The sequence below is a fragment of the Hemicordylus capensis genome, chromosome 5 (genome assembly GCF_027244095.1).
Source record: "Hemicordylus capensis ecotype Gifberg chromosome 5, rHemCap1.1.pri, whole genome shotgun sequence".
In the NCBI taxonomy this organism is placed as follows: Eukaryota; Metazoa; Chordata; class Lepidosauria; order Squamata; family Cordylidae; genus Hemicordylus; species Hemicordylus capensis.
In genome coordinates this window covers 60,162,136-60,189,296 of record NC_069661.1, presented here as the reverse complement: position 1 = coordinate 60,189,296, position 27,161 = coordinate 60,162,136, and the positions used below count along the sequence as shown (strand labels likewise).

The window sequence follows — 27,161 nt, the reverse complement described above, 5'->3', positions numbered from 1 at the left end:
ATCGAACTTTACGTTACTTGTAATGTTCTCAAATCATCTCAGCTGCATTGGGGCACAGAAAAAGGAAGGCCCCAAATGAACTGCCCAAAGTACCCACAGCGCTGCCTGATTGGCATGAAACAGACCAGCCAGGACTAGCAGGCTAAGATACACTCTCTCTCATGTAATCTTAGGTGACCTGGTTAGGTTAAGGCGCTTCCGTCAGAACACAGGAAGTTGTTGCCTACTGAGTCAGACCATAGGTCCATCTAGGGCAGCATTGACTGGCAGTGATGCTCCAGCACTTCAGGCAGTATTTGGATTCCTCCCTCAGGATTCATGATGGTGCTCTTTATCATTGCAGGGAAGGGATAACCCTCTGCTTCCTCCTGCTGGACTAAACTTCTCCTGATCTGGCCTCTCACTGAACGACGCAGAGCCCCACTTCAGCACTGTGCAGTGGAAAAGTAATAGACTCATTGTAGGCCACCTTTTGCCACTTCTGCTTGTCATGTAACCCATTGTTTTGGTACCTTCACTGGCAGGTGAGTGAGGTTCAGCAGACTGTTCAGTGCCACAGATCCCACCTCTACATCTTTTTACTCTCTCCACCTGGAACCAAGCTCCAACACCCTCATTCTGAGCTGTATCCCAGTAGGAGAAATGGGAAAAGACCAGAAAGTACTGCAGATTATTGATCCCAGGCTTACTGAAGCTGACATGTTGTGGTTCCTGCTGTTGTGATCCTTTTTGCTTTGTTCTGCTGGCTAAAATCCCTGCTTCTGCAAGGTCAGATGCTTCTGAATGCTTTATGTGTTCCAAACACTAGGTCTGACATTGTGGAAAGGGCTAGTTTCATCTGCCCTAACTAGAGAGCATAGAACTATACAGTGCCTCAGACTAGTTTTGAGAAATTATCATCATCTAGGGAAACAAAACTGAAGTTTCCAAAGAGAAACAAGGTTTTCCTCTCCATTCCAAAGAGCTTAAACTGGGAATGGGACAGAAACCACCCCACCATAGGGATTCCGTTCATTTCTGGGGTGGTTTTTCTCCCAATTGACTTATAATGCAAACAGGATAGAAACAACCCCCACCATAGAAAGCCCATTCATTTTGGGGTAGTTTTCTACCCTGTGTCTTATTAATATTAACAACAACAACAACTGGTGGCGGGGGGGCGGTCAAACTTGTAGATATATAATGTGCCAGAGTCCAGGTAAGAGTTTGACAACAAAAGCATAGCTAGGAATGCAGTGGTTTGCTTGTTTGTGCACCTTTACGCAGCCGGGGTGGAAATCCATCCCCAAATCCAGATGAGGATTTTTAAAAATGCCTTCTTAAAATCATGTAACATCAAAAGTTCAGTGCTTATCAACAGATATCAGTAACACCTGTTTTTATTTATGTCAACTACAACAAGCCCTAACAGCTTGGGCCCTAGGTATTTAAGAGAACGTCTTCTTCATTATGAACCCCACCACCAATTGAGGTCGTCTGGAGAGGTCCATCTCCAGTTGCTGCCAACTTGCTTGGTGGCCACACGAGGGTGGGTCTTCTTGCTTGCTGCCCCGAGATTGTGGAATGTGCTCCCTACTGAAATACAATCCTCCCCATCTCTGACAGTTTTTTAAAAGCATTTGAAAACCCACCTCTTCACCCAAGGTTTTTCAGCTTTTAAAATGGTTTAGGTGTTAATCTGTGTTTGATTTTAAATAGTGTCAAATAATAGTGTCAAATAATAGTGTCAAATAGTTTTTGTGTATGTTTTAAACTTGTTTATGTTATTGTTAACCGCCCAGAAACAGACATTTGGGGCGGTGTACAAATATGATTAAACAAATAAATAAACAGGCCTGCATCGATAATATAAATTAGGATTGTTATGCCAAAGTGTGAATATGCATGCTGAACATGTATGCTAGCATGCAGGAAATATAGCTGGTCAAAAACTCCCTCTCGCATATTTTTCCATATATGGGCACACGACACTCAAGAATGTAACTTGTAGGCATTCCTGTATTGTAAGGCTCCTAAAGGGCAATTAAGGCTGTGATCCTAAGCATATTTAGGATCACAGCATACTTAGGATCATACTTTGAAGTGACAAGAGATGCTGTTCTAACTGTCTGGAAAAACTGAAAACTAGCAAATCGCCAGGGCTGGATGGCATCCATCCAAGAGTCCTCAAAGAACTCAAATGTGAAATTGCCGACCTACTTGCTAAAATATATAACTTATCCCTGCAATCAGGCTCTGTACCGGAGGACTGGAAAGTAACAAATGTAACACCGATTTTCAAAAAGGGATCCAGGGGCGATCAGGGAAATTACAGGCCGGTTAGCTTAACGTCTGTTCCAGGCAAATTAATGGAAAGCACCCTCAAGGATAAAATTGTAAAGCACATAGAAGAACAGGCCCTGCAGGGAGAGAACCAGCAAGGCTTCTGCAAAAGTAAGTCCTGCCTCACCAATCTTTTGGAGTTCTTTGAGAGTGTCAACAAGTGTGTGGATCAAGGTGATCCAGTTGACATAGTATACCAGGACTTCCAAAAAGCTTTTGACAAAGTTCCTCATCAAAGACTCCTGAGGAAATTTAGCAGTCATGGGATAAGGGGACAACTGCATGTGTGGATTGCTACCTGATTGAAGGGCAGAGGGTAGGGATCAATGGAGAGTTTTCACAATGGAGGGAAGTAAGAAGAGGGATCCCACAGGGATCTGTACTGGGACCGGTGCTTTTTAATTTAATTTATTCATAAATGATCTAGACGTAGGGGTAAGCAGCAAGGTGGCCAAATTTGCAGATGATACCAAACTCTTTTGGGGAGTGAAATCCAAAAATGATTGTGAGGAGCTCCAAAAGGATCTCTCCAAATTGGGTGAGTGGGCAACAAAGTGGCAAATGCGGTTCAATGCTGGCAAGTGTAAAGTGATGCACATTGGAATGAAAACCTCAACTTCAAATATACATTGATGGGATCTGAGTTGTCGGTAACTGACGAGGAGAGGGATCTTGGGGTCGTGGTGGACAGCTCGTTGAAAGTGTCGACTCAATGTGCGGCAGCTGTGAAAAAGGCCAATTCCATGCTAGGGATCATTAAGGAAGGGGACTGAAAATAAAACGGCTAATATTATAATGCCCGTATACGAAACTATGGTGCGACCACACCTGGAGTACTGTGTACAATTCTGGTCACCACATCTAAAAAAGGACGTAGAACTGGAAAAGGTGCAGAAGAGAGCAACCAAGATGATCAGGGGCCTAAAGCACCTTTCTTATGAGGCAAGACTACAACACCTTAAGTTACTTTGTTTAGAAAAAAGATGACAGCGGGGAGATGTGATAGAGGTCTATAAAATCATGCATGGTGTGGAGAAAGTGGATAGAGAGAAATTCTTCTCCCTGTCACATAACACTAGAACCAGGGGTCATCCCATGAAACTGATTGCCAGGAAATGTCGGGCCAACAAACGGAAGTACTTTTTCACACAATGCATAGTCAACTTGTGGAATTCTCTGCCACAAGATGTGGTGACAGCCAACAACCTGGATGGCTTTAAGAGGGGTTTGGATAACTTCATGGAGGAGAGGTCTATCAATGGCTACTAGTCAGCAGGCTATAGGCCACCTCCAGCCTCAAAGGCAAGATGCCTCTGAGTACAGTTTTAGGGGAGTAACAGCAGGAGAGAGGGCATGTCCTCAACTCCTGCCTCTAGGCTTCCAGTGGCATCTGGTGGGCTACTGTGTGAAACAGGATGCTGGACTAGATGGGCCTTGGGCCTGATCCAGCAGGGCTGTTCTTATGTTCTTATACTTGAAAAAGACTCAATGAAATAAATGGGACTTTAGTAAATCTGCTTCAGATTGAACTGCATAATCCACTCAGGATACTCTTAAGAGGCATTAGGATGCACACTATCTGTACACCCACTTGAGTTATTTGAAGAATTTTCCTTGAAATAACTCATCCTACCAAATCTCTAAACTTTACTTTAAACTCTCATGTGCTTAGAAAGCATTTGGGAATTGGGCATGAAAGCTGCTTAAATGGAAGAGCAGACAGGAAGAGTGTACATGGTAGACCCAGTCCCTTTAAGTAGGTCTCACACAAAATTCTCAAATTGCTCTGGAAACTTTGGAAACAGATTTGGGATTAAGCTGCAGTAGCAACTTGAAGGGGAACATAGGTGGAACATGGATCACATGCACATGCTTCTGGATTGCATATGAACAGCCCAATCTTATGCTCATTCAGTTGATTTGCTTGTGAACTCAATGAAATCTCACTATATTCAATCTGACTTACTCCTAAGTATATTTCCATAGAACTACAACCTAAGATGTAACCCTAAACATACTTGCTAGGGGGTCAATCTCTTTGAATTCACTAGAACTTATTTCTGAGTAAACATGCTTAGGATGGCATTGTATTTTCCATTCGTGTTTTAGCTGGAGTTGTGATCAGAAATGTATTTTTAATTACTTCTCAAATAATATTTTGAGGTTACTTAAAGTCCAACTCTTTCCATGACTGAGACAAGGTTTCTGTCAACATCCAAAGTGGCATGATATTATAGATCAGAGAGAGCTCTTCAAAAGGGCACACTGGCAATAGCAAAGATATGCTTAGCTCTTTCAGTGAGGTCGAGTGGCAAGCCAAAATGGTTAAAAAGGTCAGGTTAATACAGTAATGGAATAGTCCCTCATTAACACCAACTATGCAGGCAGATACACAAACAAGAGGATTTCCGTGGGTGGGATGGTCCTCCTCATTAGAAAATGTGTGGATTCCCTGCTACCACATTTGAATTGTACATAGAGACCAGAAAATAAGTACGGATTAAAATAAGAATGCAATAAAGATGGTTAGATCCCAGTTACTAGTAACATGTAATGTAGCCACTACACCAAACCTGTCCACAAAACAAAAATTACTATTCTATGTTTAAACTGATTAGAGTTCAGAATGTTAACTACCTTGGTCAATGTATTTTAAAATGTATATTCATTTTTAAAATAAAGATAAAGGCTGATGTTAATACAAAAAAAATCAGAATATACTTCATTGCCTTGTGTGTTCCTTAGCAATGTATTTGCCATGGGTTATTATATCAGTGAGAAGTTAATGTATTCATAAATAATGATGTCATGTCACTGCTCAGTTTCAACTAAAATTTTTCATTGATTTTAATGAAAGTTTCAACTGCTCATGGATGAGTGTACTAATATGAAATGAGTTTTCTCTATGAGCATCTCATGCAGCATACATTCAGGATTAGAAAAAAAGACCTGACAACGTAGTTTGCAAAGGAGAACAGTGCTAGTTTCTATCTTATGTATCAAAAAACCAAGGAAGAGCTGTCTTCTGAAAGAGCTGATGCAGTGAGAGCTCCCCCTTCTGTATTCAACAACCAGAACTATTGGCAGCATTCAATATCAAGGACTAAATATCTAGAGAAAGGACCAAAACATGCTTCCTGAGAAATCTTCTCTAAAGACCTATCATCTTCATTAGAATGGGGGAAAAAGCTGGATCAATTATATAACTGTGGGGATAATATTGTTCATATATTTATGTATACGTAACATAGAGTCGGGGGGGGGACCACATAAATAAAAATAATATACTCCAATCCAAAGAACACTGAACATACACACACACATGAATTCATGTATTCGTTTAATGCATGCATTTTTCTTATATCGAGTTACACCATTTGTCTGGGGATGGGGCTGCAGCTCAGTGCGGAAGGTCCCACGTCCAATCCCTGGAATTTCCAGGTAGGACTGGGAAATACCCCTTGTCTGAAATCCCAGAGAGCTACTACCAGTCACTGTAGACCAGGGATTCTCAACGTTGGTTCTCCAGATGTTACTGGACTTCAACTCCCATAATCCCCCACCCCAGTGGCCTTTGGTTGGGGATTATGGGAGTTAGTCCAATAACATCTGGGGACCCAATGTTGAGAATCCCTGCTGTAGACAAAAGTTGCCTATATGGACCAATGGTCTAAAACAGCAGAAGGCAGTTTCTTATGTCCCTATATCTATCAAGTCCCACTCTGCAAATGCTTATGGACAGGCCTTTTCCAGCCTTGCTGCCTAAGCATGTGCTCCACTGGGTTGTTGTTGTTTTTGCCTGTTGACCAATTTCAATCCAAATGGATTTGATGGATCTTAAGCATGACTAATGTTCTTTGGATTGGGGCCATGATCAAGTTCCTATGAGAAGAAAAATAAACCATTCTTCTGTTACTTTGGTTAGCTGGGGCCTTCCTTTATAAACATTTGCTTACCATCGTTTTCTTTAAAACTTTACAGTGAAAATTAAAGAAAAGTGGGATCTGCAGAAAATGAATGATTAGAATAAAGTGTAAATGGGCCGTTAATGGTAAATAAAAGGAAGTCCAACCTTTATTCCACTTTGAACAAGTTTGTGTATGTCCAGAAATGGCTCCTTGATTATATCCCCTTCAGGTGTGAAAATCTTCACATACCCCTCCTTCTCAAGGACGAACAAGCGCTGTGATCCATCTCCACAGTGTACTGCTCCAACAGGTTGCCTCAGACCACTTACAACCTCATAAATGCAAAAGCAGTTGTGTTTGTGTTTCCTAAAAAAAAAGTAAGCAAAAACCATGTTTGTTTTTGTTTGCAATAGTTGTAGGATTACCAACTCCCTATTTAAAATTTCCTTAAAAAAAAAAAAAAGCTTTAAGTAGATGTGCTATCATAGGTGTGGTGATCTGTAGTCTGCCAGCAACCCAGGGCATATGTGCCATATAGGCACAAGTGGCATGGCGAGGGGAGAGACAACCAAAATGGCTGTAAGGGCAGATGGGTCTGGATTGGAGCTGCAGGATGGGGCTGGGGCAGAGTAGCATAGGCAGTGGGAGTTGGATGGATGGGGTGTGCTAGAAACTCTCTAGAAGAAGGCTGCATGTGCAGGGGGCTTGCCCTCTCCTGAGAACTGCAGGATTTGTGGCTGGACATTTAAAGAGAAGACTGATGATGAAAAATGGGGAAGCAACAGAGGATTAATAAGCTCAGGGATGACTTGACTTTGCACAGAGTGAGTGCCCAGGGAGGCAACAGAGTCAGGTGGCTGAAGGAGATGGGGAATCAATGAGGAGAAGAACCTCCATAGTCCTGAAAACTTCCATCAGAACTGAGGCTCAGTGCAAGAGGCTTCTTCCCCCAAAGGGGACCATGAAACTACATAGGTGAAGTCCTGCTCCTACCATCCGCATAGACCATTGTATTGTATTCAATAGCTCAAACAAGGAGAATGTTTGGAATCACATCTTTCAGCTTGAAGGTCAAGTAGCTTTAAATCTGATAGGCAGCAACTGACAGGGATGTGCTAACATGATGTTACAGCTGCTGGCTGTCCATTCTTTTGTTAGGCAGATTATTGGCTAATACTCCAGGATAGTGGTAGTTGTATCATCCATTGGGAGCTAATGACAGGTGATGGCCTCCTGATAGCTGGGAATTTCTCTCAACTGTTTGGAGAGCTTGTAGAAGATGACACCCATCCAGCTGATGAGAGGAAGCAAAATGAAGGGGTGGGGGGACAGGAGTTTGAAGCTTTTTATAGATCAGGTGTCAGGTGTTGGCATCAGATGCACACTGGTGCAGGGGGCATGGCCAACACCAGGAAGATGGAATGTGCAGCCCTTCCCCCCTACCAGCCAACACTTTGTTCATTGGCTGAGTGCTTTCTTGCACTCCCAGTTGGCAAGCACTTCATTCGCCAGCTGGGTGTGGAAGGAGGGTGCCCTGGGGGAGGGGTGAAGGGGTGCACTAGTGGTGCCAAATCCCAGAGACATTTGTCCCCCCATATCTAATGGTGGCTAAGCCACAGCATGTAACCATAAATCAAGGAAAGAATGAACAGGAAAATCCTGAAAAACTCATATCAAACCCCTATGGTGAGGAGTGGGAGGGCAGAGCCTGCAATAATTAAAAAAAATGGCAGAAGGAAGATTTTTTTTAACTATCTGGATCAACAAAATGTTCCAGATAGTGAAATCCAAAGCAGAATGCAGAGTTTCAGAAAGCACTCACTAAATGAAGTACTTTGTCAGATGAAATTAAGAGGTCATTTGCATGACTGGACAGGTGGGGAGGCAAACAGGTGGTGGGGAAGGCTGCAGAAGCCTGCCTTCCCCACAGATGATCACCGAGGACTGTCTGGGTGCATGCATCATGCACCCAGATGGTCCGCTGCTGCCACAGGGAGCTCAGAGGTGCAGGGGCCAGGACGTGGCATCCCACCCACCCCAAAATCCCACAATACACTGCACAAGTGCATGGTGCACTGTGAGGATGCGATGAGCGATGAGCAGGTGCCAGCACTTGCAGATGATCACATAAACGCGGTTAAGGGAGCACTCACTCCCTTAACCCCATTTAAGAGGTTGACTCCCTAGGCGGGTTTGCTGCCAAGACACCGCCAGGAACTGGCCAGCTCCTGCAGGCAGGGGCGTAGCAAGGTTGGAGTGGGCCCAGAGACAAGATTTTAAAATGGGCCCCCCCACTCAGGTTTTGTAAATTGTGGACGATGCAAGTCATTGAATGGCACTAGAGAAAGACATGCTGTTCTGGTAGCTCCAGGTCTTAACACTCACATCAGTTTCGGAGGATGATTACAACTGAAGGAAGCCTGGGCGGGTGCGTGACTGGGGGAGTCAGTCATGTGACTTGCCTCTGGGGGCCCCCAAGGCAGTGGGCCCCCAGACAACTGTCTCCCCTTGCCCTATTATAGTTACGCCCCTGCCTGTAGGTTCTCATGGGCAGGCTTAGCTGCCCTAGCCCAGTCTTGACTGCTCATAAGAACAGCCTCTAAATGTCTGTAAGTGAAAAATAATGCACATTTATACAGCTGGACCAAAATGACACAAATGCAACACTGAATTTAAATTTTGAAATATTCAAATTTTAAATTAAAAAATGCACAAAGGTTTCAAGAAGGACAAAGAAAAGTCAGGCTCACTGAATGGTTTCTATTTGCAGTCATTCAAACAGAAGGAGGTGTTTGATTTTAGCTTATAGTGATAACTAAAAGAATATAAAAGATAAAAGAATACAAAAACTATTTCAACATATGGTTTTTAAAAGCTAGAGGAAAACCTGCTGCTGAAATATAACTGAAATTAAAACGTCTTCATGCAAACACAATTAACCTGTAGAATTAATAATACGAAAACATAAATGACAGAAGTATAACTGAGGATAAAAAGGAACAAAAATATGAAAGACGTGATGGGACCATCAATTTGTCAAAAAGCAGTTTCAAACTCATGGCAACTGTAAACTCTTACAGCTCAAAACACTGGTCAAACAACTCATTACCCTGACAATTACTGACTGCAATAAGCATATTCAGGTCAAGAAAAAGCATCGCTTTGCTACAAAACTTCATTATTCTAGTCGATTTTGTCATTGTAGAGGTCATGTAGAAGAGGAGGGAAATCCAGGAAAACAAAAGTGATTTGTTGATAACAAATCAGAAAAAATTCATATTGCTGCCAATTAAGTTTAGATAACATTTCAGATAACACATCTGTAATTTATCTGATCCACTGTTAAATCAATGAATTGTTAATAAAGTATGTATTGTGCAAGAATTTGATACATTGAAAAAGAATGGACTACAAGCAACATCTGGATGACACAGCTGGGGAGCATAAGCATAGACTGACTCAACTCACTGTCAAAACTACAAAGATGTTTCAGATTGTTTAGATTAAACAGTATTTATCTTTATGAACCTGCTGATATCTTCCACTTTGCCATATTCTTCCATCTGGTCCAAATAGTTAGAAGCGGGTCCTCGAACGTGTTTTCTTGGAAAGTCTGGAAAGCACAAGCCACCATCTTTTCTTGCATAGTAGAAGCAAAAGTCATCAGCTGTAGTTTGGAGTAAACCTAAAAGAGGGAAGGAGGAAAGTGTTCAGCATACTGAGATTTTATACCTGAAAAGAAAAAATGGCCTGTTTTTAGGCTGAAAAGGAGTATCTTTTAAATATACTTCTCTATCTTGCACTAGAAGACTATTTTTACATGGACAGATAAGACACGCGCTCTTATTGAGGTTTATTTCTATTGGCGATATTTTCAATATGGTTATAATATAAATCAGAGAAATTCTTGATCAGTTAAAAAAAGAATTCATTTTTACATCTTATAAATGTCACTGATGTTAGAATCTACAGACAGAAATGTTTAAAAATTTACTGCACTGAGACATCTTATTTACCACTAGTAATTTTAAGCCCGTTAAAATAACGGGCGCTAGTAGGGTTGTGTAGATACGTTTGTCAGATCTGTATTTCCTTTTCTGAGAGTACTGCCCCACTCTCCCTCCCTCCTGCCCCACACTCTTGTCTCTCTTCCCCTCCCTCCCACCCCACTCTCTTGCCCTTCCCCTCCCCCCTCCCCCACTCCCTCTTGCCCTTCCCCTCCCCCCTCCCCCTGCCCCACTCCCTCTTGCCCTCCCCCCTCCCCTACTCCCTCTTGCCCTTCCCCCTCCCCCGCCTCACTCCCTCTTGCCCTTTTCCCTCCCCCTTCCCCACTCCCCTTCCCCACTCCCTCTTGCCCTTCCCTTCCCCCTCCCCCTGCCCCACTCCCTCTTGCCCTTCCCCCTCCCCCCTGCCCTACTCCCTCTTGCCCTTCCCCCTCCCCCCTGCCTCACTCCCTCTTGGCCCTTTCCCCTCCTCCTCCCCCACTCCCTCTTGCCCCTCCCCTCCCCCACTCTGCCCTCCCCGTAGGCCATTCTCGGCCTGCCGCTCTCCTCAACATGGCCACCTGGTGCCTGTGGCCTTATCTTCCTCCACGCAGGCCCAGAACGGCCAAGGAAGACACAGGCATAGAGACATGGGCACACACCCAAGGCTTTTATTACAGAGGATTTCTGTATCATTTCAATTTGCATCCAGCTACATGTTTTCCAAACAAATTGAGAATTTCCATCAATGTAAATATAAAGCCGAAAAGCAGCAGAGTATGTTCATAAACCTATATAAGTTACCCCAAATGTCCAAAAGCCACCTAATGGTGCAGCGGGAAATGACTTGACTAACAAGCCAGAGGTTGCTGGTTCAAATTCCCACTGGTATGATTCCCAGACTATGAGAAACACTTATATCGGGCAGCAGTGATATAGGAAGATGCTGAAAGGCATCATCTCATACTGCGTGGGAGATGGCAATGGTAAACCTCTCCTGTATTCTCCCAAAGACAACCATAGGGCTCTGTGGTCACCAGGAATCAACACCGACTCAACAACACACTTTACCTTTACCTGTAGTCCAAAAGAAGTCTATGTGGCCATCACAGAGTAACTATGAAGCAGTTCCACTTCACACACTGGAACCCATTATGCTAAACAAGGACACTCTCTTACTAACCCTTCTCACTTGGATGGCTTGCCCCATCCTTAAATTCCAGGAAGCTCCCCAAACAAACAGTAGACTGACAGAGCAGGTGATATTTAGGGACAGAGAAACGTGGCAGGACCATGTTTCTAACATTTGAGGAATCCTAGATGAAAACATCATGGTGGGCCCAAGGGGACTATATGCTGCTCTTAGGATGACTAAAGCAGGCAAGGCAGAGGGGCAGTAATTAAGAAACAGTTGGAGGGCAAGGCTGAACATTGATTTGAGAAACAGTGTGGTGTAGCGGCTAGACCAGGGAAATCTGAGTTAAAAACCCCCCAGCTAGTCACAAAGCTTAGTGGGTGACTTTGGGCTAGTCACTAAGGTCATGCAAACAACCATTTTCTGTGGGGGGGGGAGGCAAAATCGAGCTTACCTTCTCCCCAGGTGATTTCAGTTGGTGTGTGGGATGCACTGCTTGTGCGCCCACATGATCCACACTGGTCCCGGCAGCACAGATCCCTGGAGGCCGGGAAAATGAGTCCTGGCCTCTAGGAATCTCTCAATGCATTGTGCGAGCACCCAAAAAGAGAAGCTGCACCTCAGGTAGCATGGCAGCTGCCCCCACTTCAAAATTAGTGAAGACCACTGTTCTACATGATTCCCCGATAATATGAATACATTTGGGCCAGTGTGTTATAAATGCCAGGGCCAATTTTTAGTCCTAATCCATCACTGCCCATAGGCTTCCCTTTTAATTTGAGAATGACTGATTTAAACTCATAGACTGCAGGAGTATCTCCTCCAGAGGAAGATCTCCCCACCTCTGCCAAGGAACATGTGAGATTTATATAATGGATGTGCATATACATGCAAACACACACACACCCCTTTTAAACTAGGGCCATTGGTATGGTATGAAGGCATATGATGCAGCAATTCTGCTGAAGTAAGTGTCTCGGAAACCACCAGGGAACCCCGTGTATACACCTTGAGTTCCATTACAGAAGAAAAGTGGGATATAAATGTAAAAAAATAATTACACTTCATTTAAAGACTGGATTTCATTTTAAGTAGCAAATGGAAAGAGAAGATGTTAGTATTATTAAATAGAAGCCTATATATAAATGGCTTTTAAGTACTTTGATTAAACTTTTAAGCAGTAGCAGCATTAATAAGCCTGCCAAATCTCATTCACAATGTTTTTCAGGATCCAAAAAAGGTTGTTGAATTAATCTACAGAGGAGCTGTACTTTATGACTACAATTCCAGTTGGCTTCCTTGTTATATCCTAGCTGGCTCCAAACTCTCTCTTTTAATATATTGACTGGCTGACATGTCTCCCAGTGTAACATGGGTGATGCAGACCCACTCGTGCCGCTGTGGGACTCTAACATATAAAGAGGTGCTGCTGTTCAAGAGGTCTGTTCTAGGACTAACATAGGAAATTGGCACATGACCTGCAATCATGCAAGGGTAAGCTATACCAGAACAGTTGCCATGTGTGCTAGAGCCCTGCACTGCCTTGAGTTCCCTTTTGGGTGGTCTCCACTGCCCACATTATACTACGGTGCAATTCAGCCACTATCTATTGCGCCCACTCCTGTGAACTTAATCCAGAGGCATTCCCATTTTACCCAGTCATACACTGCCCAACTCAGAGACTAATGTTAACCACCCACAGACGAAAGTTTGGGGCAGTGTACAAATTTGATAGATAGATAATCTATATCATTGTAAAGGGAAATTCTTGTCCCTTAAGGTCCTTTCCCATAAACCTCCCTTTCATTGTGAGTTGGTACTCCAGAACCATATCCTAACGAAAGTCTCTAGAACCATATCCAAATGACAGACTGTCTCTTCAGTTGCTAGCAATAGAGAACTGCAGGCAGAGATGGTGGAGGTCAATTACAAAGCCTGCTGTCCTTGCAGGCCACTGATATTGCCAGTGCTAGATGGTTTCTTCTGCTCTTAATTTCCTGTTCCTTTTGCCTATCCTGGGATCAGATCAGCTCAGTCAGTGGCATCCAGAAACCTTCTTGCTGTCCACACATTAAGGTAGTTCAGCAAGTCATTGCCCAAGACTTTGTCACACCATTACCACCATCAACAACTCCTAGTACTTGATAGGAAAAAGAATGCCTGGACTTCTTTCTCACTGATAGTGATATCCAAATGTTCATGGTAATTCAACAGATAGAAAGTTGAAATCTGACACACAAATAGTCCAATAAACCTTGATTATTATACTGGAAATTGGACAATTTGACGCCTCTTGCCAAAAGACATGATACAATGTCTACTTTATCATATCATCTAGCATATCACTCTAGTAAAGTGTGCCGTCAAGTCAATTTCGACTCCTGGTGCCCACAGAGCCCCATGGGTTTTTTTGGTGGAACACAGGAGAGGTTTACCATTGCCTCCTCTAGCACAGTATGAGATGATGCCTTTCAGCATCTACCTATATTGCTGCTGCCCGATATAGTACCAGTGGGGATTCGAACTGCAACTTTCTGCTTGTTAGTCAAGATTTCCCCACTGTGTCACTTAAGGTGGAACAGATAGTAAATCAGCCACATCTCTTAATGTCTCCCTTTACATGCTTAAAATGGCCTTGGAATATGGGTGATGGTGTTTTCAAAGGCAGCTAGGAACGTATCTACACTTGCAGAATGTAAACAGCATTCTCCAATACTAAACTTAGGCATCATCAACTGAGATGAATTCAGGAGCTTTCATTGACTGGATTGTTACATGTTTCCTTATGTACTTTAAAAAAAATGTAAACATTTTATTTTTATCCAGATCAGCATACATTTTCTACCTCCATCAAAAATCAAAGTAAATATGCAATGCATGCATTCAGAACACTTACGGAAACTTATGAAAAGTTAATCCTAATGGTGATGATACAAAAGTAAGAACAATAGAGTAGCTAGGGGAGAGGGAGCCCATGTTCACCCCTCTCCCCAGTGGTCCCTCGGACTGATGGAGATAATGAACAAAATAGGGATGGTGGAACTGGGGGAGGGGGCCTCAGGACCTGGGAGGGCATGTTCTTTGAACCCAGCCGCTCAATTATAGCTAAGAACTTAAGAATAAGATGACTATCCAGTGTAGCTGGATTTTTTAAAAAAATAGAACTTGTACTTCAAAATCCATAACTAGGAGATAAGCTAAAATAATATTCAGATAGCAAAAGCAATCAAACCCAACAACAAAATTCCACACGGATAATCCCTCTTCCCATTAAGTCTTTGGAAGAATCATTGGTATGAACAACTTTCTACTTCACTATACTCATTTGATTTGTAAATCGTCTTAGGCAGCAGATTATTGGGGTGCCAGAAAGGCATCAAGATGTCCTTCTGCACCGCTCAATTTTTTTTAAATGGGAAAGAGGGAGAGGAGGGCACATCCAAGGGGGCAGGATCCGACACACTGCCTCAGGCGCACAGAGGTCTCAAACCACCACTGCACTCCATATTCTGTAGAGCAGTACTTTCATTGGTCTTTGCCTAGTGCACTGCTTACAGTTATTCTGCAGCTTTGCTAATAGGAGGGCTACCGTGTTTCTTTTTACTTCTTCTCTTTGCCTCATAAAGGACCCACGTGCCCCATAAAGGACCCACTTAATGCTGGAGACTAAGTTCTGGAGAACTCAAAAGCATGCTAGTTACTTTGTGTCATTTTAGTTGGTAAAGTTTAGTTGATAAAGAGAAAGAATTGTAAAAACCTTTTTGGATCCTTTGCCTCTGCTAACTGGGCAAAGAGGCATCTTTTACCGTGGTGATTCTCTTTATTTAGCAGGGGGAGAGTAACTGGCCCTATCCACCCCCAGCACAGTACTTCCAGTGACGGTTGCTGGTGTCTATCTTGTTTTTTGTTTTTAGAATGTGAGCCCTTTGGGGACAGGAAGCCATCTTATTTATTTGTTATTTCTCTGTGTAAACTGCCCTGAGCCATTTTTTGAAGGGTGGTATAGAAATCAAATCAATCATCATCCCCCTCCCCAAGATAATGGCCATAATAGATTTGCTTTTCATTTTCAAAAAATCTCATAAAATGTTAATTGAATATGGTGGAACATTTCTTTCTAAGCAAGCAAGATTATACATCTTTATTTGCATAGGGAATATGGTGTGTACAACTCTTAGAAAAAGCTGTTAAAAATGAAATAAATTGCAACTCTTGTGTTTTCTGGTAAGGGATCTTAAAAAAATAGAAGTCATCATGCTCCAGAATTCAGACATTTGTTGTTTGTCCCATAAGTAGGAACAGAATCTCAACACAGTTCTATCAGGAAATATTAATACATGTCCTTGGTCAATCTGCCAAACATATCAGTCAGTTTGGTTGGACACGGGCATGTAAATTTTTTGCCAGTGTGGCTGGCCCACTTTCAGAAGAAGCCTTTAGAATAATTAGCACCTGATTGATGTATTTTTAAAAATCCTATTCTGGTCGATGCTACAGCATGTAAGCTGTTTCCTCCAAAGCCCAGTGCTCTCTGCCCAGTGCTAAAAGTTATGTTTTCATCTGGTTATCTTTCAAGGCAACCTGGGTGGTCACAAAAAGCACTTGACATCTTGATGCACTTCAGCAGTTTTACATATACACAAACTCTGTAGGAAAATAAATTTGTCATTCGTCACCACATATGTTGATCTGGGGAGTGAGGCTCTTTCGACTCCAGCTCCTGTGCAGCTCAGCCCACTCTCTTCCCGCTTCCTTTAGCATCTTATTCTTTTCATAGCATGAAAGAGCATTTTCCTCAAGAACAATGAATTTTGCAAGCAAAAAAAAAAGGATAGTGTGGATAGTGTTAAAGTATAGCAGAATATGCTCTTTGTATGTGATAATTAAAGTTTTTATTTAGATAGATTTTTTTTAAAGTAGTAATGTTTCCTAGCGGCCTCCAACATGAGGCAAACATTTAATCTAATCTGTTATCGCTGCTCAACAGGCAGTCTTGGCAACTGTGATCTATTCTGCCTTGCTTTGGGGAATGCAATAAAGAGCAAGAAACAGCTGGGTTAAGAAAGCCTTAGAAATGTCTCTGTAGTTTACAAAGACAATAATAATATTTTCATATTTGAATGAGTTTAGATACATGCTAAACCACACCAAAAGGAAAAAGCAACTCTTTTCAAAATGTTTTCTCAAGTTAATCAGAGAACACTACAAAAAATGTTCTGCATCCCTGACAGTTCAAAGAAATCAAGAATACACTGTACATAAGCATTCTTTTTAAATTATTCTAAACTTGCTTCCTATTAGTCTATGCCTTGTTTTGCAACTCTTATGGTTTATGCAGCTTTCAAAAAAAGTTGCATGTGTTTCAGCAATGATTATTACACAGCTTAAGGTATGCTAATATAGTTTTAACAATCGACCACTGAATGACAAAGCAGTTCTCCTTGTATTATTACATTATTTGACAAGTCTTAATAGCCCAGTTTCTTCTCCGGCAGTGCCATTTACATTCATAATGTAAACATGGAGAGAGGAATGACAAAAGAGAAGGTACCTTTGTAATGGTATATTTGAAAAGGTGAAGTGATATCAAAAAGTTGAACAGAGTTCACACACACACACTTTTTAAAGACAAGGGTTTTTTTTTAAGTGCCAGCCAAAGCAGAGCACTTAAGACTTGCTGATTTCAACAGAAGAGATTTAAGCATTGCTATTTTCACTGGAGGCACACATGACCAGGCTCAAACTATCATACTTCTGTCACATTATGAGAAGACCCAGCTCTCTTGAGAAGTCTATAATGCTGGGGAAAGTTGAAGGAAAGAGAAGAAGAGGATGACCAGCATCAAGGTGGATGGACTCGATTACAACAGCAATGAATGCACCACTGAGAGACCTTAAAGGCCAAGTTGAAGACAGATCACCCTGGAGAGAATCTATCTATGTGGTCACTAAGAGTCGACACTGACTTGATGGGACTTAATAAATCAATACTATTGCACTGACATTAATTGGACTTCAAGGAGCTCAACTCACTGGATTACATCGATAACCCTTTGCTGGGGGATAGCAAAATATATGCAAAGTTAAAAAACAAAAAGTTGAAATAGAATACTTTATAAAATCAACCTAAGGTCAAACTACTTGGAGAATAAGATATCCCTTGCATATTTTTGATGGTATAAGGAAAGGTGGTAGACTATAGAAACAATCCAGAAAAGTTAGACTTTCCTAAATCCTACTGTTATCAATGGACTTGAGCACAACCTATAACATTATGTTGTGTTCTCTTGTGTTTATCAAAAGTCACTATTTTGCCTTGTATTTTAGCAGCACCATGAAACTGGACCAAATTTGACCAATCAGCTGAAAGTTTGTTTTAGTTTTCTGAATACATTTACCTTTCATGAGTAACTTAGAATTAAAAGGACAACAAACTTTGGGACATGAAATAATTATTGGTGAAGATCTCCCATGAAGCCTCAAGGTTCCATGTTTGTATTTTAGGTGTTTTAAAATTACAAGTTAAAGTGCTTAGATTTCCCATGGGGCCAGGAAGGTGGGGCTTCCCCTTGTTGATTTAACAGCCACCATTCTACCTGAAGCTGCTGATGACCTTTGATATTGCCCTTTAGCACAATGCTTCAAAGAGGCCAGGACATCACCTTCCTCCATTACTGCCTATTGTTCTTCTATTTTCTTTGCTTGCCATTCCTTTGATCATTCGTTAGGGTTGGGTGTGTTTGTAGTTGTTGTGGCTCCCCTCTTTCACTTTTTCCTATCAGCAGGACTCACTTTCTCCTGCTGGAAGAAAGAAGAGAGAGAAGAATCTCAATTCTTCACTTTCTTCTTTTAAAGTATTTCTTAAGAACTAAGATTGTCTCTTGATTTTCCTCCCTTAATATTGTACTGTTTTATTTTTTAAATAAAAAAAGAGAGTGATAAAAAGAAAACTTCCATCAACTTGACATGTTTTACCATATCAACGACTTATTTTTGCATTTTTTAATCGCCTTTTCTGTCTTCCTTGCCTTCTGTCACATCTTATCAATATTTAGATTGTAAGTCTTTGGGCAGGGATGTCTTTTTCCCATTTCAGTGTTTGCTATGAAAAAATTATATAACAATGCTTTAGACTAAAAAAAACAAAACAACAAAAAACACCCAGTGTTGGAACTAACCATGAGTGGAAGGAAAATATTTCCTGAATTTGCACAAGCAGATTAATACCTTTGTATATTGTTTTCCTTTTCTCAAACAATGCTCTTGGTGTCAGGCATAAAACAATGCTTATGTGAGCAGAAGACTCCTTCTGAAAGTGAATGGGCACCTTTGGATCCTACCTATTAATGACAACAATAAATAACTGAGTGCATATTATTATTAATAGGTTGGATTCAGTACATCTGGGGTAATGCCCTCAATTCTGCAAAGATGGCATGGCCAGTACACAGGATGAATATCTCACCGAAGACTGCTCACTCCCTGAAAAGTTCCCAGCAGAGAAGTCAACAGACACATTCAGAGGCCACCTCTGTAAATTCCATGTTAAATTCCATTTATTGTAAAAGATTTTTATCCCATCTTTCAGGATGAGCCAAGATGAGTCACAATCAAAACAGTCAATAGAAATATTATAAAAGCACAATGCAACAAAAAGACAGCTATAATAAAACCACAATCCACAGCATATAAGGACTCAGTTAAACCATGGGCTCTGCCAGATCGACATCTGCTTTCTCTGGCAACACCCACTGGGAACTCTCCCAGGTCCTGCAGAGCTTATCCTCTTCCTTCTCCAGCTTTTACACTGGACCTCTCATCTAGTACTGGGAACCTGTTGCCTGATATTGAGCACCTCCAGCTGAAGGGCAGTACCCACCAGGTCTGGCTTAAGACCCTGTGGGCCCACAGCCTAACCAGAATATGACAGGTTGTATACCATGCCACATCAATACAATTAATTGTAAAAACGTACACTTAACCATCACAATTCCTGTTATTAAGACTGACTCATAAAACTTGTGAATAGTATTTTCTTAATATAAAGCACAGTAGAATAGATATCAGATGCTTTACATGATGTGTAAGCAAATAAAAGGTATACACAATGTGTTACTATTTTGCAATATTTTTACCTGGAATGTGACCTCTGCAAGTGTAATAGAATTCTTTACAATAATCCTTGCACAGGAAAGGAAGGACTAGTTCTCTTTCGAATGTTTCCTTCTCAGTTGAGTGGAACAGATTCTGAGCATTCGGCGAACAGTGTGCACATTTGATTTCCTGCAGCAGCTTCACGCATTCTGTGTTGTTGGTAACAGAAAAGATCTGCAAACCACAAACCAGAGACATATAAGCTTTCCTGTCGTCTGCAAAACAGTACTTTGAACTAATGTGAAGAATTCATGCCAATTTAACCAATTATATATCAAAACAACAATGTTGCATTTTCAGTAATAACACTATAAGGATCAAATGAAGAACAAAATATTACAGACAACATATGCAAAAAATAATCATATTTGGTGACATTAAAGAGTTGTAGCCTATGAAAATTAAAACATATTCTATCCAAGTGACTGTTCTAACTTATTTCTTCTTCCATTTAAAACCTGATCCTGGAATGTCAAGACTGTGACATTCCAACTTGTGTATGGTTCCAAGTTGTTCCAGCCCCTCCAACACTCTACCCCCAGCAAGATCCTCTGACCTCCACACGTGCCCCTCTCATCCAAGACAGTGGAAATATGTGTGAGGCAAAGAGTGAAGGTGTAGGAAGACAGCAGTGGGAGAGGAAATGACACTTGCACCCTTATTCAAGCATCAGTACAAAAGGCTTTGAGAGTGGCAGAGAGGAAGGGCTGGATTTACAAGATACATTAGGTAGTAGTAAGTCCTTGCCTCCCCTCTGGCAATTCTTTGCACTGACCTGAGAACACCAAATGGACAGGCAGAAGAGGGTGCTTCCTTTCCCTCTCCCCATCAGCCCTCTGATGTGTATCAGTAAGCCTAGGGGGATCCAGTTGTTAGGTTACTGCTCAATAATACAAGTTTCACTCCCACTGAAACCAATGGATTGTAAAGTGGGTGAGAACTGCAGAATGATTGATTAGTCTGCTTGCCAACATGCCCGCTCAACATTTATTGCTGGAGGAACAACTCATAAGTGTACTAGAATCTCCTGTAATGTTGGAAGTAGACCTATTGTGTAAGCTGTTGTTGCTACTACAATCACTTCTCCTACATCACTCAAGAAAAGTGACAAAACAGTTTATAATTACGTTAAACATTGGCCAGTATTTTAAACCTGGATGTTGGCAGAGGGTTGGTTCAGATGAACACCTTCCTCTATATGCGAGGTAGATGGGACTGTGGTGAGAACGCACCTGCTCAAATGTCACCACAGGACTGGCTGATGTGATAGTAGCACATCCTCTAATCACGTGTGAGTGGTCTTCCAAATCATCCCCCTACATGCATTGAAAACCCCTGCTTAAACAGGGTTTTGCAGCTCGTGTAGAGGGGCAATTTGGATGAACACACCTCACATGTGATTAGAAGTAGGGATGTATGAGCCAGCTCGAGATCGAGATGGCTTGTACTCAAACTGGCCCAGCTTGAGCCAAACCCACCGGTCCGATCCAGGGCCAGTTTGGTTTTTAAAACCAAAAAATGGTGGACTTAGCATCATTGCAGGGCTTTGGGGTGTTGCCAGGGCTGGGGGGTGGTCTCCTGATGTTCCCCCTGCCCCACTGCCCTCCCCCGGTCATTTTTGGCCCATTTCAGGCCGTTATGGGTCTCTCCGGTGGCAGCGGCCATTTTGGAGGCCATCACACATGTCCACTGACCTTCTGTGTGGTCAGGGACCCAGCCATGCAGATAGCTAATGGGCATGCATGGTGGCCTCCAAAATGACCACTGCCACTGCAGAGAGGCCTGTAATGACCTGAAAACAGCCCAAAATGGCCTGAAAAGGGGAGGCCGATGGGGGGAGGGGGAACATCAGGAGACCGCCTTGCAACCACGGCAACACCCCCGAAGCCCTGCAATGGTGGTTAGTCTGCCATTCTTTATTTTGATTTTAAAAAATCTTTTTTCTGTTCCTCCCTGAGCCAGGCCTGAACTGGTTCGGACTAGAGTTGGACTGGGCCCGCCCAGCTCTGATGTGCACAGGACCAGACCAGATCCGGTTCAGTGCGAGTCTGGTTCTACTCGAACTAAACCAGGTTTTCCAGTTTTGTGCACACCCCTAATTAGAAGATGTGCCAAGAATGCTTCAGCACATCCTTTTGTGACGTTGAGGCAGGTGCATTCTCACTGCAGTTTCATCCCCTTGTATGTAGAGGACGGTGTTTATCCTAGGGATGTGCATGAGCCGGTTCAGCACCTTCTCTTGGAAGCGTCAAACCAGCTCTGGTGCCAGCATTCGAACTGGCTTGATGGGGTGGGGAGCAGCTCCCTTAAAAAGCAGGCAAGGAACTCCTTACCTGCTTGCCCCCACCCCACTACTTTTCCATCACCAGTGTCTGCTTTGCAAATGCCTGGACGGGCCTGCAATGCTGCAGCACTGCTCCCTGCAGCCTCCACTTGGTGTCTGCATGCGCACCAGCCATTTGCGTGGTCAGCATGGTGTTGCATGTGCATGTGCGGCCATGTGCATGTGCGCCGGCCATGTACGTGTGATGCTGCGTGGAGGCTGCAGGGAGCGGCGCCACAGCCCTGCATGGGTGTTTGCAAAGAAGGCGCTGGCAGTGGGGGGCAAGCAGGTAAGGAACTCCTTACCTGCTTTTGAATGGAACTGCTCACCACCCCGCCAGAGAGTACAGAAACAGCTCATACACATCCCTAATCTCAACCAGCCCCAAGTTACCATTTTTGTTTTTAAAAAGCTCCAGTGGATAGAGAGCTATGGACTAACTGCCAAATGCCTTTCTCTCATGTTCATTTTCATCTAATAATTCATACACACACACACCCTTCTCTGTCTTCCCCATTCTGCCTTGCAACAGTGAATGGGGGAATTTAAAGAGGCAACAGTTGGGGAATTTTAAAGCGGCACAAACCTTTTGGCTATTTCCGACTTTCTAATTGGTGTGTGTCCCCCACATTGGGACGGTGGGGAGAGAAAGACGGAGACATAGGCAGCTAGGCATAGGAAAGGTGTGATCTGCTGCACAGGTACGCACCAATAGCAAGGTGTGCACCAACAGCAGTCACAGCTGCCTGGGTCCTGGGCAGATGGCGGGGCTGGGGTGCCAAAGCACCCACAGCTAGGGCTCTCTTGTCCAGAAGCAAAACAAATGACTGTGCTGCTCTGAAAAGCCTGGGGCACAAGTTGCCCTGGCTGTGGTTTCCCTGCAGCATCTCTGAATTACTTTGCTGCTGCAAAAATGCGACCTGGCCAAAGTGAGGCTGCTGTATCCAAGCAGACCATTGCCGTGCGAGTGGGGGGAGTTTAATTCCAATACATCGGGCCACCGGACACTCTCCCCACCATGGGTTAACTCTACATAGGAGTTTATCTGGGTGTTTGTGTAAAAACCTTGATAGGGGACAAGGTCCCCTTCACCCATCTGCCACACAACTCATTGTCCTACCCATGCATGAGCCTTTCCATTGTTATGAAGGTGGCTTATTCACTTCTGAACCGGTGGGGATGCTTGGATGAGGAGGTTGGTACACAAGAGAAACCTTGTCCTGCTCCAAGAATAGGGCACAGATGTTGAGTCAGGGGCCCTCCAAGGCCGCCCTTAGTCATGCTCATGCCCCCACATGCTTCCTCCCTATGAGTACTTGAGGATTCTGTACTCGGTGAATCTGTGAATCTGATACCCATGGATGTTAGCAGGGTGGAAATGGTGCTTTGAGCTGTGGAGTGGGGCGGGCTGGTGTGTTGCCCATAGATGGTAGTGGGGTAGGGGTGCTAGTCCTGTATTTCAGGAGGTTGTGAGGGGGTGCATCAAGGGACCAGAGAGAGGTGCATTATCTGCCCTCCACCAAAACATGTTACTATCTAGGGTGGATGGCACTGGGGGGGGGAGGGTAAGCAGGTGCAGAAGTTGGATGGAGGTAAGTGGTAGGCCGAGGATGGCAGGTAGGATGGCTCCCCTCCATTGTGGGAAGGGAGGGGGACAGAACTCCCTGACCCAACAGCACACCTAGGCAGGTAATTCCACAGGGTTTATGACACCTAAATCTTTATACTGCTTTCCCTCTCCATGTATCACTCCCTCCCTGCAGTATCACCTGAAAGAGAGGACCCTGTCAAGCCCCTATCAATGTTGACAAACAGCAGTATTTCGGGGCCATGCAAACAGGCACCCCTCTCCATCATACAGCAGATGAGCCAAGCTGACAGACTATAAGCCTCCAGGATATTTTTCACGTCACACAGCTCCAGACCCCGGCATGAGCAGGTCATTAACGAAAGCAGAGTTTGGCAAAGTGCCTTTAGGTCTGAATTGCAAAAGACTGTACAAGGGCGTGCCAGACAGATTCTCAGAACTTCTATAGCCTCTTTTCATGGTGCTAGGGAAACTTGTGGTATAGATAGCACCTTGAAGTGGAGTAAACAAAATCATTTCCCTCCTCATTAGCCTGATCAAGTGACTGGTAAAGATAAGGAAGGAACTCTCATCAGTAAACAAAGGCTTTGCAACTTTGCATCTGGGGTGTCCACCCAAGGGAGTGAACAAACATAGAAACATTCCATCACACAGGTAAGCATTTACAAAGCTTGAACTTGCCTTTGCTCAGAGGACACACCTGCATTGATTAAGCCTAGCAATTGATGCCTTTGTCATGCTCCAAATTGCATGCCATCCAGGGAGGGATAGCCTCAGGTCACGATTTTGGGTATATTTACCAAGATCAAGCCACATGGAATCAGAATCCATTCTACACTCCAGAGGCAAATTGTGGCTGCTGCCCCTTGCCTCTTTCCCATCTCTCACCCTGCCATAAACCCTACTCCCAAGGAGCACCAAACTTTGTGCAACCAACACTCTAGGAAGGATAGGTAACATTTCCACCTCCATCATCTCTTTCCTGGACTCCCTGGCCTTTCTGCTTCCTTCCTTGGTTCTTCTCCCTAGGCACTCTTGGTAAAGATCTCAAACTAAGCTCATTCACCTTCGGTAGAACACTAGCCCATTTATTGAAACTCCTAACCAACCTTCCCTTTTCTTCCTGTACTCCCCAGTTTTACTTTGATAAAGTTTTGAAACCTGAATCGCACCTCTCTCATTTCCAGTGCATCAGACTAGCTTAAATTGATGCTGCATCAGAACTGTACCTCAAGTGAGCTAACTTCCCCCATGTAGCACAGAAGCATAACCGAAGCATCTAGCCAGCACTTCAGTGCAGTTGTGGTAACACACAGCCTGGAAGGACCAGCAATGCCAGCTGTGCCCACCGTGCCAGTGCCCATGGAGGAGCCAGTGCCCTTGGATCCCACCCCACACAGGCCAATGACAAATGCCAAGTGTGTGGCCCAGCTGTGCAACAGGAAGTGTGTTGACTACCTCCAGCTCGTAAAAGAACCTGGTCATGCAGCGAGCTCCCAGACCACCTGTGATGTGCTCCATTAGCTAGACATGAGAAAGGGGGAGAGGCATGAGGAAGCCACAGATCAGATGGTCATGCAGCGAGCTCCCTATGAACACACCATGAGGGAGGTGGTGGGTGCCCCGGAGGAGGCTGCTGAGAGGCAGTTCGAGCACTACACAGGCTGCCTTGAATGCATGGCCAGCTCCAAGGAACAGCAAGTTTGCAAAGCCCAAAACCACAAGCTTGCAACCATGCACAAAGCTTCCATAGCAATGTTCACACTCACATGTTGAAAAACCCCGAAGTTTGCTGTTCTTGTCTCAAAAGTTAGCAAAGAGGATATTGTCTATCTTTTTCTTTGAATAAAACTTTATTCTTTGTTCTTTAAACTGTTGTCCACTTTTTTTCAAACAGCTCCCCAATCCATTGCCAGCAGCCAAAGGGAAAGGGTATTCCTGTCCATGCTAGGAGGGGGGCAGCAATGAAAAAACAGGGAGGGGTACATACCAACTGTGGAGTGCAATGTCTTTGCAGGCATCCCTGGACATATGAAAGGAGGAGCATGGACCTGCCAGCAATGTCTTGAAGGGTTTCTAGGGGTAAAAAGAAAAAGGGAGCCAGGCTTGCCCCTTCTACCTGACAAGGTTGCAGAGGCTCCACTGCCAAGGAGGCAATCAAAGGTACATGCAGCTTGGTATGTGGGGGGGAGAGGGTCCCACATACAGCCAGAAACAATAGGGTTTGAGTCCTCCAGAAACAAAGTAGCATGTGCAGGAGGGTGGCCAAACAATGGCCAATGTCCATGTGTCTTGTAGGAATGAAGCAGGAAGGAGGTTGTGGAGGCCCCAGAAGTAGCTGGCCGAAACCATGCCCCAGAGTAGGACACAAAGAATGGAAGCCCCCTCCCCACACCATAGTCTGTAGCCAGAATAACCTGCCAAGCGCGATACACACAGAGAGACATATACAGATACATATTCACACAAAAAAAAATTAAGTAAAAGTGTTTACAATTTTTATTTCTCCAAAAACTGGAAACTGCAAGCTAGATGGACACTTTAACTTACCAGTATGTCCATATAAGCACTAAAGACTTATAGCACATTGCATAGCATTTGTAGCAAGTGTCATTATGTCTACTTGTTTCATCAAAAATTAAAAAAAAACCAAACCACAAAAAAACCCTCTGAAACTACTCAACTGATTTATATCTTCACAGTCCCCTGCAACACCATTGCATCTTAGGCATATTTTACACACCTGAATTTAACACTGGGTGCTCATGGATTTTGAAATTCCAAATCCAAAATCTCCAAAGTCGTCACAGCTATCAGGTGCCTGACAAAAGGCTGCTCAGGTTCTCCTGACATGGGAGCACCTAAAACTATGGCAGCCACAACCTGAGCCATGATACTGCTACTTACAGTGTTTCACTGTGACATCAGAGCTGAATCAGGCAAAAGCATTACAGGTCAAGGACACAGGATTAGGTTAATAAAGCCCATCATAATGCCTAGCCCTTCACAAGTGTATCAGTGCTTCTATGCATTACTATCCTCATTAGTCAAGTGGGTGTCCCGAGTGCAGACATGCTGGCCACCAAAATGAGCTTAGAGAGAAAGTCACAGTGGGCTTCTCAATAACAGGGGGAATTCCAAGCTATGCAGTAAAACCGTGTAGTAGTTGTTCTTAAAAAGGCCTTTGGTTCCCCCTAATCTCAAACTGATAGTGCACTAGGGCTACACCTGCACTCTATTAGGGATGTGTCCAAACCAGTTCGGCACCTCCTTAGGGAACCACTGAACAGGTTCGGGCACCAGCATTCGAACCAGCACTGCTCCCAGCAGTCTGTGCACAGCGCCGACATGCACATGACTGATGCGCATGCATGGTGGCCATGTGCATGTCAACGCCATGCACAGGCTTCTGGAAGCAGTGCTGCAGCTGTGTGCAGACTTTTGAACAGTGAGTATTGCACCCAGAAAAACGGTGGGGCAGCGGAAGAACAAGTAAGGTCCTGCTTACTGCTTGTTAAGAGGAACCGATCTCCATCCTGCCCGTGCCGTCCATGTACATCCCTACACTCAGCCCTCATGCTCTCTTGGGATATTGGCAGAAGAGAATAGCTAGAGCTCTCATCCACTAGAGCTGAGGGCTAGGGCTGGAGGAGAGCAAGCAGGACCTAAGGGAGGCATTGTGGTCAGCACATATCAGCTGTGTTCAACTGCAGGGCAGAACATGGACAGCCATGTTCAGCACCTGAAG

At 43.7% G+C, this 27,161-nt stretch overlaps 1 protein-coding gene across 2 annotated transcripts in view; it reads right to left on the bottom strand.

Moving 5' to 3' along the window:
• Window positions 1-27,161, bottom strand: part of HHIP (hedgehog interacting protein) — a 136,427-nt gene that overhangs the window by 95,859 nt on the left and 13,407 nt on the right. For both annotated transcript variants that reach the window (XM_053258129.1, XM_053258130.1), the window contains exons 2-4: window positions 19,484-19,676; window positions 9,759-9,915; window positions 6,395-6,596 (exon numbers count right to left, since the gene is read on the bottom strand). In XM_053258129.1, the coding sequence (XP_053114104.1) occupies window positions 6,395-6,596; window positions 9,759-9,915; window positions 19,484-19,676 (552 nt within the window). The remainder of the gene's footprint in view (window positions 1-6,394; window positions 6,597-9,758; window positions 9,916-19,483; window positions 19,677-27,161) is intronic.